The sequence below is a fragment of the Hypanus sabinus genome, unplaced genomic scaffold, assembly GCF_030144855.1.
Source record: "Hypanus sabinus isolate sHypSab1 unplaced genomic scaffold, sHypSab1.hap1 scaffold_164, whole genome shotgun sequence".
Lineage (NCBI taxonomy): Eukaryota > Metazoa > Chordata > Chondrichthyes > Myliobatiformes > Dasyatidae > Hypanus > Hypanus sabinus.
The window spans coordinates 247,436-260,624 of NW_026779721.1; the positions used below are offsets into that span (position 1 = coordinate 247,436).

General features: G+C 44.0%; 1 protein-coding gene across 6 annotated transcripts; it reads left to right on the plus strand.

Moving 5' to 3' along the window:
* Window positions 1–166: 166 nt before the first annotated feature.
* Window positions 167–12,262, plus strand: LOC132387212 (gastrula zinc finger protein XlCGF57.1-like). Of its 6 annotated transcripts, none has more exons than XM_059959559.1 (3): window positions 167–748; window positions 5,281–5,348; window positions 7,272–12,262. In XM_059959559.1, the coding sequence occupies exon 3, from the start codon at window positions 7,470–7,472 to the stop codon at window positions 9,300–9,302; it is 1,833 nt and encodes a 610-aa protein (XP_059815542.1). In that variant the 5' UTR covers window positions 167–748; window positions 5,281–5,348; window positions 7,272–7,469; the 3' UTR covers window positions 9,303–12,262. The 6 variants fall into 6 exon arrangements, with proteins under 6 accessions (XP_059815542.1, XP_059815538.1, XP_059815537.1 ...); XM_059959555.1 differs by lacking the exon at window positions 5,281–5,348 and having other exon boundaries at window positions 167–511; window positions 598–748; window positions 6,827–12,262; XM_059959556.1 differs by having other exon boundaries at window positions 733–748; window positions 6,827–12,262.
* Window positions 12,263–13,189: the final 927 nt, after the last annotated feature.

Consider the following 13,189-nt stretch of genomic DNA (forward strand, 5'->3'; position numbering starts at 1 on the left):
GAGAGGCTGTGAGTAAATGAGCTGTTCCGTGTTTACAACAGTAGAAATAGACCCTGAGTTTGGTGTTCAAACTGTGTTTGGAAATTTCTCTCCCCCCCCCCCCTCACTGTCACACAGTGGAAATCAGGCAGCTGTGCTGGAGATCTCCACTAAAAACTGAAAATATTTGAAGTCATTCTGATGAAATGTTATTAATTGAATTGTATTGTAAGCTATTCCTTACCTGCTGAGTGTTTCTGGTATTTATGTCAGAAATTAATATATTCATGATTGCTAAGTACCTTCAGGCTAACAGGAGGAAGACAGGAATATGGTGTTGGAATGAAAATCAGCCGTGGTTGAATGGTGGGCAGACCATATGGATCGAATCACCTAATTCTCTTCCTGTGTCTTATGTCTTACCATGACTGAATGACGGCTCCTTCTTATCCCATATCGTCTGTGTCATGTGAGGGACAATAAAAGCTTGTTCACTGAGATCATTATATTTACCTTCAATGTTTAAATTTCAGTGAGTTTTGTTCCTAGAAAAATTAAACAGAAATGTTTGGTCCTCCTTTTCATTGTTAACGTGCTTCATTATCTTACATGTTAAAGTTAGACCTGCAGTGAGAGATTTATTGGAAGAAAAACCACAACTGAAGACAAGGGAACAGCAACAAGTGAACCAGCCCGAGGACTGAGAGCACCGACTGGAGAGGACCCATCTGACTCGGAGATTCCAGTGATTCAGTCAGGAGAAAGTTTGGTGAGTCTCATTTACTCAAACACTGGTCCTTTAGACATTACATACCTGCACAAAGGAAGGTAGGAAATAGTTGGGAGTGAGACAGAATGTGCCCAGAAGAACCAGTTATGCCTCTGTCAGAACCAGTTGTGAAGAAGCCCCCCCCCCCAATATTCCCTTTAAACTTTTCGCCCTTCACCCTTAACCCATGTCTTCTGTTCTTTTTCTCCCCTAGCCTCAGTGGAAAAAGCCTGTTTGCTTTCACTCCATCTATACCCATCATAATTTTATATACCTCTATCAAGTCCCTGCTCATTCTTCTACTCTCCAAGGAATGAAGTCCAAAACTATTGATCCTTTCTCTGTAACTCAGTTCCTCAAGTCCCGGCAACATCCTTGTAAACCTTCTCTGCACTCTTTCAACCTTATTAATATCCTTCCTGTAATTAAGTGACTAAAACTGCACACAATACTCCAAATTCACCCTCACCAATGCCTTATACCGCCTTACCATAACATTCCAACTCGTATACTCAAAACTTTGATTTATGAAGGCCAATGTACCAAAAGCTTTCTTTACTACCCTATCTACCCGTGACGCCACTTTTAGTGAATTTTGTATCTGTATTCAAAGATCCATCTGTTCTACTGCACTCCTCAGTGCCCTGCCATTTACCTTGTATGTTCTACCTTAGTTTTTCCTTCCAAAGTGCAAGACCTCACACTTGCCTGTATTAACCTCCTTCTGCCATTTTTCAGCCCATTTTTCTAGCTGGTCCAGATCCCTCTGCAAGATTTGAAAACCTTCCTCACTGTCCACTACACCTCCAATTTTTGTATCATCAGCAAATTTGCTGATCCAATTTACCAAATTATTATCCAGATCATTGACAAATAACAATGGACCCAGCACTGATCCCTGTGGCACACCACTAGTCACAGGCCTCCACTCAGAGTAGCAATCCTCCACTACCACTCTCTGGCTTCTTCCATTGAGCCAATTTCTAATCCAGTTTACTACCTCTCCATGTATACCTAGCAACTGAATCTTCCTAACTAACCTCCCATGCAGGACCTTGTCAAAGGCCTTACTGAAGTCCATACAGACAACATCCACTGCCTTGCCTTCATCCATTTTCCTGTAACCTCCTTGAAACACTCTTGTTAATCATGCCCTACCATACGCAAAGCCATGTTGACTTACCCTAATAAGTCCCTGTCTATCTAAATACTTGTAGATCCTATCGCTTAGCACCCCTTCCAATAATTTACCCACGACCGACGTCAAAGTTACCCTATAATTTCCTGAATTACTTTTTGAGTCTTTTTTACCCAACAGAACAACATGAGCTATCCTTGAATTCTCTAGCACCTCACCCGCAGATAACAACATTTAAATATACCTGCCAGGGCCCCTGCAATTTCAACACTAGTCTCCTTCAAAGTCCGAGGGAATACCCTGTCAGGTCCAAGAGAGTTATCTACTCTGACTTGCCTCTAGATAGCAAGCACCTCCTCTTCTTCTTTCTGTATAGATTCCATGACCTTAATTCTTGTTTGCCTTACTTCCATTGACTTCATGCCAATTTCCTTAGTAAATACAGGAGCAAAAAAATACATTTAAGATCCCCCCAATTTCTTTTGGTTCCATTCATAGGTGACCACTCTGATCTTCAAGAGGACCAATTTTGCCAGTCTCCGTCAGTGCTGGAGGCCTGTTTCGTCAGGGTGTGGGCAAGGAGCCCTCGGCTCTTTGGCTTGAACCCAGGGCAAACCCTGAAGGTGGTATGGGGAACCACCGGTCCTGTCTGTCGCCAAAAGAAAGTTGGAACTTTGGCCAGAAATGCAATGCCGTCTCTTCCTTTATCCTCTCCAATCACCATGACTGGGAATTTCTGTCCCTTGAGGGGTGCAAAATATTAGTTTTCCTCAGTTGAGCACCACGTAGGGTTATAACACAGAGTCACATGAGAGCTGGCCCCTGGCAGAAGGGGTTCAAATGAGGTGGAGTCCAGATAAAGTGCCCACCACTGGGTGGTCAGAGGAAGCTATCAGTTGTTCGCAGTAACAGCATGATATCCTTGTCCGTGCATAGAATCTCGACATCCAACAGACAGAGCAAGTCTCTCCCTACAAGATTACACCCCCGTCTGGTGGTGACAGTAAATGAAACCTCACACTGCTTCCCCTGGAATTCCACCTGCTGTGGCTGGGTATGTGAATACGTACGTTCCGTGCCTTAGCTGGAATCCCTTTTCTGATACTATTTCCTGATCGAGACTGGTTGTGGTTGCCCCATATCAATCATAAACGGAATTGAAATTCCAGCACCTGTCAATATTACACTGGGCTCTTCCTGAGGGATGATACTCAGAGTAGGAGGCATCCTTGCTTGTCCATTTCTAAACGGGTTGTTGTCCCCATCTGTCCCTTGGTAGGTTTATGATCCCATTTCTGATCCCATTTCTGATCCCCAGATGTAGCCCGCTCGCATCCTTCCTGCTGAACATGTTCATTTTAAATATTAGTTCCCTTCGGGGTTGATCGGGATTCAAAAGCCGGGTCCCAATAATATGTCAAAGCTCGTCGCATTCTCTTTCAGTCATTGTCAGGCCAGTCCATATTATTTGTTTTAATCATGTTGGCTAACTTAGTTGGTAAGCATTGGAGCAGTAGGGCATTGAACAGGGGGGACAGATTCCCATCATTAAATGTTTGGTCTCCTGTGAAAGTGCCATAGCAGGCCACAAATCACTCCCAATAGTCTGGTCCTGATTTCCCCAGGGTTATGTTTGCATCCAGGTACTTTAGTGATGCTACAGGTTGCTGGACAGCCCTTTCCAATGCTTGAATGATCTGGTCTGTCTGTTCATTCTCATTATGGTTTTCCGCCTGTAACTCCTGATAGGTTTGGTATCTCAATTCTGCCTTCCATTTCCGCCCCTCATCAGCTGTCAGAATCATGCAGCAGAGACCGAATAAATCTTACAGAGTCGCATTAAACATTTGTCTAGTACTCTGGACACACTGAGCAAACTGTGCTGGATTTTCTTTTCTATCTGGGGCCTGATTCATGATCATTATCGTTTCTTGAGGCTTCCAGGGTGCATACACAGGAATCACCATAAGACAAAGGAGCAGCAGTCGACCATTCAGCCCATCGAGTCTGCTCCTCCATTTCAACATGAGCTGATCCAATCTCCCCTTGAGTCCCATTCCCCCGCCTTCTCAGCATAAGCTTTGATGCCCTGACTACTCAGATACCTATCAATCTCTGCCTTAAATACACCCAATGACTTGGCCTGCACTGCCGCTGGTGGCAACAAATTCCACAGATTCACCACCCTCTGGCTGAAAAAATGTTTTCGCATCTCCATTCTGAATGGGCGCCCTGCAATCCTCAAGTCATGTCCTCTCGTACTGGACTCCCCCACCATGGGAAACAACTTTGCCACATCCACTCTGTCCATGTCTTTCAACATTCAAAATATTTCTGTGATGTCCCCCCGCATTCTTCTAAACACCAATGAGTACAGTCCAAGAGTGGTCAAACGTCCCTCATATGTTAACCCTCTCATTCCTGGAATCATTCCAGTGGATCTTCTCTGAACCCTCTCCAATGTCAGCACATCCTTTCTTAAATAAGGAGCCCAAAACTGCACACAAGTGATGTCTTACCAGTGCCTTATAGAGCCTCAACATCACATCCCTGCTCCTATACTCTATGTTCCTCTAGAAATGAATGCCAACATTGCATTCGCCATTTTCACCACCAACTCAGTCTGGAGGTTAACCTTAAGGGTATCCTTCACAAGGACTCCCAAGTGCCGTTGCATCTCAGAACTCTGAATTTTCTCCCCATTTAAATAATAGTCTGCCCGTTTATTTCTTCTACCAAAGTGCATGACCATACACTTTCAGACAATGTAATTCAATTGCCACTTCTTTGCCCATTCCCCCAATCTATCCAAGGCTCTCTGCAGATTCTCTGTTTCCTCAGTACTACGAGCCCCTCCACCTATCTTAGTATCATCAACAAACTTAGCCACAAAGCCATCTATTCCATAATCCAAATCGTTGATACACAACGTAAAAAGAAACAGCCCCAACACGGACCCCTGTGGAACACCACTGGTAACCGGCAGCCAACCAGCATGGGATGCCTTTATAAAACAACACACACAAAATGCTGGTGGAACACAGCAGGCCAAGCAGCATCTATAAGGAGAAGCACTGTCCACGTTTTGGGCCGTGACCCTTCGTCAGGACTCAATGGGAATGCCTTTATTCCCACATTCTGTTTCCCGCCAATCAACCAACGCTCTATCCACGTATGTAATTTTCCCGTAATTCCATGGACTCTTATCTTGTTTAGCAGCCTCGTGTGGCACCTTGTCAAAGGCCTTCTGAAAATCCAAATACACAACATCCACTGCGTCTCCCTTGTCTAGCCTACTTGTGATTCCCTCAAAAAATTACACTAGGTTTGTCAGGCAGGATTTTCCTTTAAGGAAACCATGCTGAGTTCAGCCTATCTTGTCATATGCCTCCAGGTACTCCGTAACCTCATCCTTGACAATCGACTCCAACAACTTCCGAACCACCGCTGTCAAGATAACAGGTCTATAATTTCCTTTTTCTCCCTTGCCCCTTTCTTAAGTAGCAGTGTGACATTTGCAGTCTTCCAGTCCTCCGGAACCATGCCACAGTCTATTGACTTTTGAAAGATCATTGCTAATGCCTCCGCAATCTCCACTGCTACCTCCTACAAAACACGAGGGTGCATTCCATCTGGTCCAGGAGATCTATCTACCCTTAGACTATTCAGCTTTCTGAGTACTTCCTCTGTCGTAATTGTGACTGTGCACATTTCTCTTCCCTGACACCCTTGAATGTCCGGTATATTTCTGATGTCTTCCTCAGTGAAGACTGATGCATAATACTCGTTCAGTTCCTCCGCCATCTCCTTATCTCCCATTACAATTTGCCAGCATCATTTTTTATCAGTCCTATATCTATTCACAAAGCCTTTTACTCTTTATATACTTGAGAAAGCTTTTAGTATCATCTTTGATATTATTTGCTCGCTTCCTTTCATAGTTCATCTTTTCCCTCTAAATGACCTTCTTAGTTTCCTTCTGTAAGCTTTTAAAAACTTCCCAATCCCCTGTCTTCCCACTAATTTTTGCTTCCTTCTATGCCCTCTGCTTTACTTTAACTTTGGCTTTGACTTCTCTTGTCAGCCACGGTTTCTTTGGAATATATCTGTCCTGCACCTTCCTCACTTCTCACATGAACTCCAGCCATTGCTGCTCTGCCGTCCTCCCTGCTAGTGTCCCTTTCCAGTCAACCTTGGCCAGTTCCTCTCTCATGCCACTGTAATTTCCTTTACTCCACTGAAATACCGACACATCGGATTTCAGCTTCTCTTTCGCAAATTTCACAGGAACTCAGTCATGTTGTGATCACTGCCTCCTAAGGGTTCCTTCACTTCCATCTCTCTAATTACCTCTGTTTCATCACACAATACCCAATCCAGTACAGCTGATCCCCTAGTGGGCTCAACAACAAGCTGTTCTAAAAAGCCATCTCATAGACGTTCTACAAATTCTCTCTCTTGAGATCCAGTGCTGACCTGACTTTCCCAATCCACTCGCAAGTTAATATCCCAAAAAATTGGAATTCCTTGGAATGTAGAAGATTGAGGGGAGATTTGACGGAGGCATACCAAAATCATGAGGGTTATAGATGGGGAAAATGCAAGCTGGCTTTTTCCACTGAGATTGGGTGGGACTACAACCAGAGGCCATGGGTTTAGGGTGAAAGGTGAAATGTTAAGGGGAACATGAGGGGAAACTTCTTCCACTGACGGTCATCCGGGTGTGGAATGAGCAGAAATCCCAGCTGGTCCATGCGAGGTCAGTTTCAACTTCTAAGAAGGTTGTATAGGCACCTGGAGGGCAGGGGTACAGGAGCAGACAGTTTAAGTAATTCAACACAAACTAGATGGGCCAAAGGGCCTGATTCTGTGTTGTGCTTTTCTATGATTGTGACAAGAACCTGAAATAATATGATTATTCATTTAATTCCTTTGAACAGCTGTGCGGACCAACCATTCATCTGGGCAGGAAACGTTTACATGGCTTCAAAACTGTGGCACTTCACATTGACAATAGATAAAAGAAAATCCCAGCTGCACATCAACAAAGGGTATTTGTGTGAGAGTGTTCAGTTACTTTGCGGACAGGCACTCTTGCAGCTCAGTGGAAACAGAGAATAATACCAATGGAGAGAGTCAAACTGAGCCAGGTCACAGATTGGTGACGGCAGAAATGCCCGATTCTTATAGACACAGGAAGATCATCAGAGAGTTTGATGGTCATTCCAGATACCTGCACTGTGCCCAGCTGGAAGATGACTTCTCTCTCCAACTTGGGTTGAACCTCACTGTAAGAGTGTGATGCCAGATCACACCTTGACACCTCAAGTAATCTCGTCTGACATATTGTCCTTCACCCATTGATGTACTATAAATCTTTTTCAGGTTAAAAACAACAAGGAAATTATCTACGGGGAGGTCAAACACAACACGCTGTTTTGTTGTCTATGTCCAGATATTTAAGAAGTGGAACAAGGGATTTACTCGATCATCATTCCTACTCAGGCTGTGGGGAGTGATTCACTCGATCATTATTCCTATTCAGACTGTGGGAGAGATTCATCGATCATCTGACCGACTGACATGCTGTCAATTTACACGGGGGGAATCCATTTATCTGCTCAGTCATCCACTCTAATGGCTCACCAGCGAGTTCACACCGGGGTGTGGCCATTCACCTGCTCAGACTGTGGGAAGGGATTCACGTTGTCAGCTCACCTACTGAGTCATCAGTCAGTTCACACGGGTGAGAGGCCATTCACCTGCTCTGACTGTGGGAAAGGATTCACTTTGTCATCTAATCTTAAGCTACATCAGCGAGTTCACTCTGGGGAGAGGCCGTTCACCTGCTCAGACTGTGGGAAGGGATTGGCGTTGTCTTCCCACCTACTGAGACATCAGTTAGTACACACTGGTGAGAGGCCGTTCACCTGCTCAGAATGTGGGAAAAGATTCACTTCGTCATCTCAACTTAAGGTACATCAGCGAGTTCACACTGGGGAGAGGCCATTCACCTGCTCAGACTGTGGAAAAGAATTTACTCAGTCATCCCACCTACAAGCACATCAGCGAGTTCACACTGGGGAGAGGTCGTTCACCTGCTCAGAGTGTGGGAAGGGATTCGCGTTGTCATCTCACCTACTGAGACATCAGTTAGTACACACTGGTGAGAGGCCGTTCACCTGCTCAGAATGTGGGAAAAGATTCACTTTGTCATCTCAACTTAAGGTACATCAGCGAGTTCACACTGGGGAGAGGCCGTTCACCTGCTCGGACTGTGGAAAAGGATTCACTCAGTCATCCCACCTAGAAGCACATCAGCGAGTTCACACTGGAGAGAGGCCATTCACCTGCTTAGACTGTGGGAAGGCATTCACACAGTTTGCTACCCTACAAGCACACTGGTCAGTTCACACTGGGGAGAGGCCGTTCACCTGCTCAGACTGTGGGAAAGGATTCACTTCGTCATATAAACTTAAGATACATCAGCGAGTTCACACTGGGGAGAAGCCATTCTCCTGCTTAGACTGTGGGAAGGGATTTGCGTTGTCATCTCACCTACTGAGACATCAGTCAGTTCACACTGGTGAGAGCCCGTTCACCTGCTCAGAATGTGGGAAAGGATTCACTTCATCATTTAAACTTAAGGTACATCAGCGAGTTCACATGGGGGAGAGGCCGTTCACCTGCTCGGACTGTGGGAAAAGATTCACTTCGTCATCTCAACTGGAGATTCATCAGCAAGTTCACACTGGGGAGAGGCCGTTCACCTGCTCAGACTGTGGGAAAGGATTCACTCAGTCATCCCACCTACAAGCACATCAGCGAGTTCACACTGGGGAGAGGCCATTCACCTGCTCAGACTGTGGGAAAGGATTTACTCAGTCATCCCACCTACAAGCACATCAGCGAGTTCACACTGGGGAGAGGCCATTCACCTGCTCAGACTGTGGGAAAGGATTCACTCAGTCATCCCACCTACAAGCACATCAGCGAGTTCACACTGGGGAGAGGCCATTCACCTGCTCAGACTGTGGGAAAGGATTTACTCAGTCATCCCACCTACAAGCACATCAGCGAGTTCACACTGGGGAGAGGCCATTCACCTGCTCAGACTGTGGGAAAGGATTTACTCAGTCATCCCACCTGCGAGCACATCAGCGAGTTCACACTGGTGAGAAGCCGTTCACCTGCTCATTGTGTGGGAAGGGATTCGCGTTGTCCTCTCACCTACTGAGACATCAGCGCGTTCACACTGGGGAGAGGCCATTCACCTGCTCAGACTATGGAAAAGGATTCACTCAGTCATCCCACTTGCGAGCACACTACTCAGTTCACACCGGGGAGACTCTGGACACCTGCTCGGACTTTGGGAAGAGATTCTCTCAGTCAAATCAACCAAATGTGCATCATTGAGTTCACACTGGAGAGACCATTCACTGGATGTGTGTCCATCACCGTTGCTGAATGCAATTTCGAGACTGACTGTCGGTGCTGAACTCTGCAATCATTGCTGCTGCTCACCACACCCAGTTCTGCACCCTGGTCAATGGGCATGGGAGGAGTTTCTTCTGCTGCACATTCACCTTTAATAGGACTGGAGTTTAATATTCTGCATCTGTGACAAATAAATCAGTTCTATTTTAAACTCTGTCTCTGGTACTTAGTGAAACTATAACACACGTAGTGCACAGTAGAGAGTCAACTCAGGCCGCCTGGACTTTGCTGAGATTCAATTCCACGACAGTCCTTTTAAATCATCCCCTGTTATTCACCTCTCACTCTCCCTGTGGTGATGGGTTCCAAATAGTCACCACTCTGTGGGTGAAGAGGTTTCCCTTGAATTCTCTGTGGACCGAAGAAGTTGAGCTGACTGCAGTTCTGTCCGAGATGTTCTTCGCCCCTCAAATCTCTGGATGAGGAAGAATGACATTGGTAGTTAACCTCAATAATCACGACTCATTTCCATTTTATGGGTCATTTTTCCTACTTACAAAGGGTTGTTGAAAACACCAGTGTCGTTTAAAGACTGGAATTAGAATCGGAAACCATCAGTTGGATGTTCAAAGAATCATGGTCAGAAGCCAGAGGCAGGTCTGCACAGGGTAGAGTTTGTGGCTCTGGAAGATGGTTGGGGTAAGAACGTATTATGAGAAGGGAATCAGCAGCAGGAAGTGGAAACAAATAACAAAATAGGAACATTTTGAAGCTGATTGACAGAAAATAATTGGGTTGTCTGACTGATGACAGAAACAATGCCTGTTGTGAGGTGCTCCATTGGTCGAGGGAGATGTGGGTGTTGGGAATGGTTATATCTATTGAGGGAGTTAGTCCTGCTTGTTCATCCTGCAATATAATTTCTGGATGGTTATTATATAACCATATAATAATTACAGCACGGAAACAGGCCATCTCAGCCCTTCTAGTCCGTGCTGAAAGCTTACTCTCACCTAATCCCACCGACCTGCACTCAGCCCATATACCTATCCATTTTTTAAAAAATATCGAACCTGCTTCTACCACTTCTACTGGTAGCTCCCCCACACAGCTACCACTCTCTGAGTAAAGAAGTTCCCACTTGTGTTACCTCTAAACTTTTGCCCCCTCTCAAATCATGTCCTCTTGTTTGAATCTCCCCGACTCTCAATGGAAAAAGTCTATCCGCATCAACTTCATCTATCTCCATCATATTTTTAAATACCTCTATCAAGTCCCCACTCAAACTTCTACGCTCCAAAGAATAAAGACCTAACTTGTTCAACTTTTCTCTGTAACTTAGGTGCTGCAACCCACGTAACATTCTGGTAAATTTTCTCTGTACTCTATTATATTGACACCTTTCCTATAATTCAGTGAACGGAACTGTACACAGTACTCTGAATTCGGCTTGAACAATGCCTTGTATATTTTTAACATTACATCCCAACTGCTATACTCAATGCTCTGATTTATAAAGGCCAGCATACCAAAATCTTTCTTCACAACCCTATCCACATGAGATTCCACCTTCAGGGGACTATTCACCATCATTCTATTATCTATGCCCCACAGATCACTCTGTTCTACTGCATTCTTCAATGTCTTACTGTTTACTATGTATGTCCTATTTTGATTAGACCTACCAAAATGTTGCACCTCACACATCAGCATTAACCTCCATCTGACATCTTTCTGTCCACTCTTCTAACTGGCTTAATTCTCTCTGCAAGCTTTAAAAACCTGCTTCATTATCCACAACGCCACCTATCTTAGTATCATCTGCATACTTTCTAATCCAATTTACCGCCCCATCATCCAGATCATTAATGTATATAACAAACAACATTAGACCCAGTACAGATCCCAGAGGCACACCACTAGTCACCGGCCTCTAACCGGACAAACAGTTATCCACCATTACTCTCCCATCTAGCCACTGATAAATCCATTTTACTACTTCAAAATTAATACCTAACGATTGAACCTTCCTAACTAACCTTCCATGTGGAATCATGTCAAAGGCCTTACTGAAGTCCATATAGACAACATCCACTGCTTTATCCTTGTCAACTTTCCTAGTAGCCACTTCAAAAAGTTCAATATGTTTTATCAAACATGACCTTCCACGCACAAATCCATGTTGACTGTTCCTAAACAGACCCTGTCTAATCAGATAATTATATATACCATATCTAAGAATATTTTCCATTAATTTACCCACCACTGATGTCAAACTTACAGGCCCATCATTGCTAGGTTTACTCTGAGATACCTTTTTAAACAATAGAACAACAATACGCCAATTCTCTGGCACCATCCCCCTTTCAAATGACATTAGGAATATTTTTGTCAGAGTCCCTGCTATTTCTACACTAACTTCCCTCAAGGTTCTAGGAAATATCCTATCAGGACCGGAGACTTGTCCACTTTTATATTCTTTAAAAGCTTTAGTACTTCCTCTTCGTTAATCATCTTAGTTTCCATAACTACCCTACTTGTTTCCCTTACCTTACACAATTCAATATAATTCTCCTAAGTGAATACTGATGAAAATAAAATTTTCAAAACCTCCCCCACTCCTTTTGGCTACACACATAGCTGTCCACTCTGATTCTGTAAGGGACCAATTTTATCCCTCATTATCCTTTTGCTATTAACTTAACTGTAGAAACCCTCTGGATTCATTTTCACCTTACTTGCCAAAGCAGCCTCATATCCTCTTTTAGCTTTTCTAATTTATTTTTACATTTTTACATTCTTTATATTAGATTCTTTTTACATTCTTTATATTCCCCGAGCACCACAATTGCTCCATGCTGCCTATATTTATTATAGATCTCTCTCATTTTCCAAACCAAGTTTCCAATATCCCTTGAAAACCATGGCCCTCTCGAACTTTCAACCTTTCCTTTCAATCTAATAGGAACATAAAGATTCTGTACCCTCAAAAATTCACCTTTAAATGACCTCCATTTCTCTATTATATCCTTCCCATTAACAAATTGTCCCAATCCACTCCTAAATCTTTTTGCATCTCCTGAAAGTTAGCCTTTCTCCAATCAAAAATCTCAACCCTGGTTTCAGTCCTATCCTTCTCCATAATTATTTTGGAACAAATGGTATTGTGATCACTGGACACTATGTGGTCCCCAACACATACCTCCGTCACCTGAGCTATCTCATTCCCAGCAGGAGATCCAACACTGCCACTTCTCTAGTTGGTATCTCTATGTATTGCTGCAAACAACTATCCTGCACACATTTTACAAACTCAAAACCATGCAGCCGTTTTACAGAATGGGCTTCCCAGTCTATGTGTGGAAAATTAAAATCTGCCACAATCACAACCTTGTGCTTACTACAAATAACTACTATCTCCTTACAAATTTGCTCATCCAATTCTCGCTCCCCATTAGGTGGTCTATAATACACCCCTTTAAGTGTTACTACACCTTTCCCATTCCTTAATTCCACCCAAATAGTCCCCCTGGACGAGCCCTCTAATCTATCCAGTGAAAACACCGCCCTGATATTTTCTTGGACAAGCAATGCAACGCCTTCCCCTCTTGCCCCTCCGATTCTATCACACCTGAAACAACGAAATCTAGGAATATTTAGTTGCCAATCACACCCCTTCTGCAAACATGTTTCACTAATAGCTACAACATCATATTTCCAGGTATCAATCCATGCTCTAACCTCATCCACCTTTCTTACAATGCTCCTAGCATTAAAATAAATGCATTTAAGAAACTCTCCACCTCTTCCTCTCTGCTTATCCCTAACGGTGCACACAACTTTATTATCTTTTTGTTTTCCTTCTC

What these genes read in the sequence shown, in the direction of transcription:
- LOC132387212 (XM_059959559.1), top strand. Translation starts at nt 7,470, where the DNA reads ATGCTGTCAATTTACACGGGGGGAATCCATTTATCTGCTCAGTCATCC.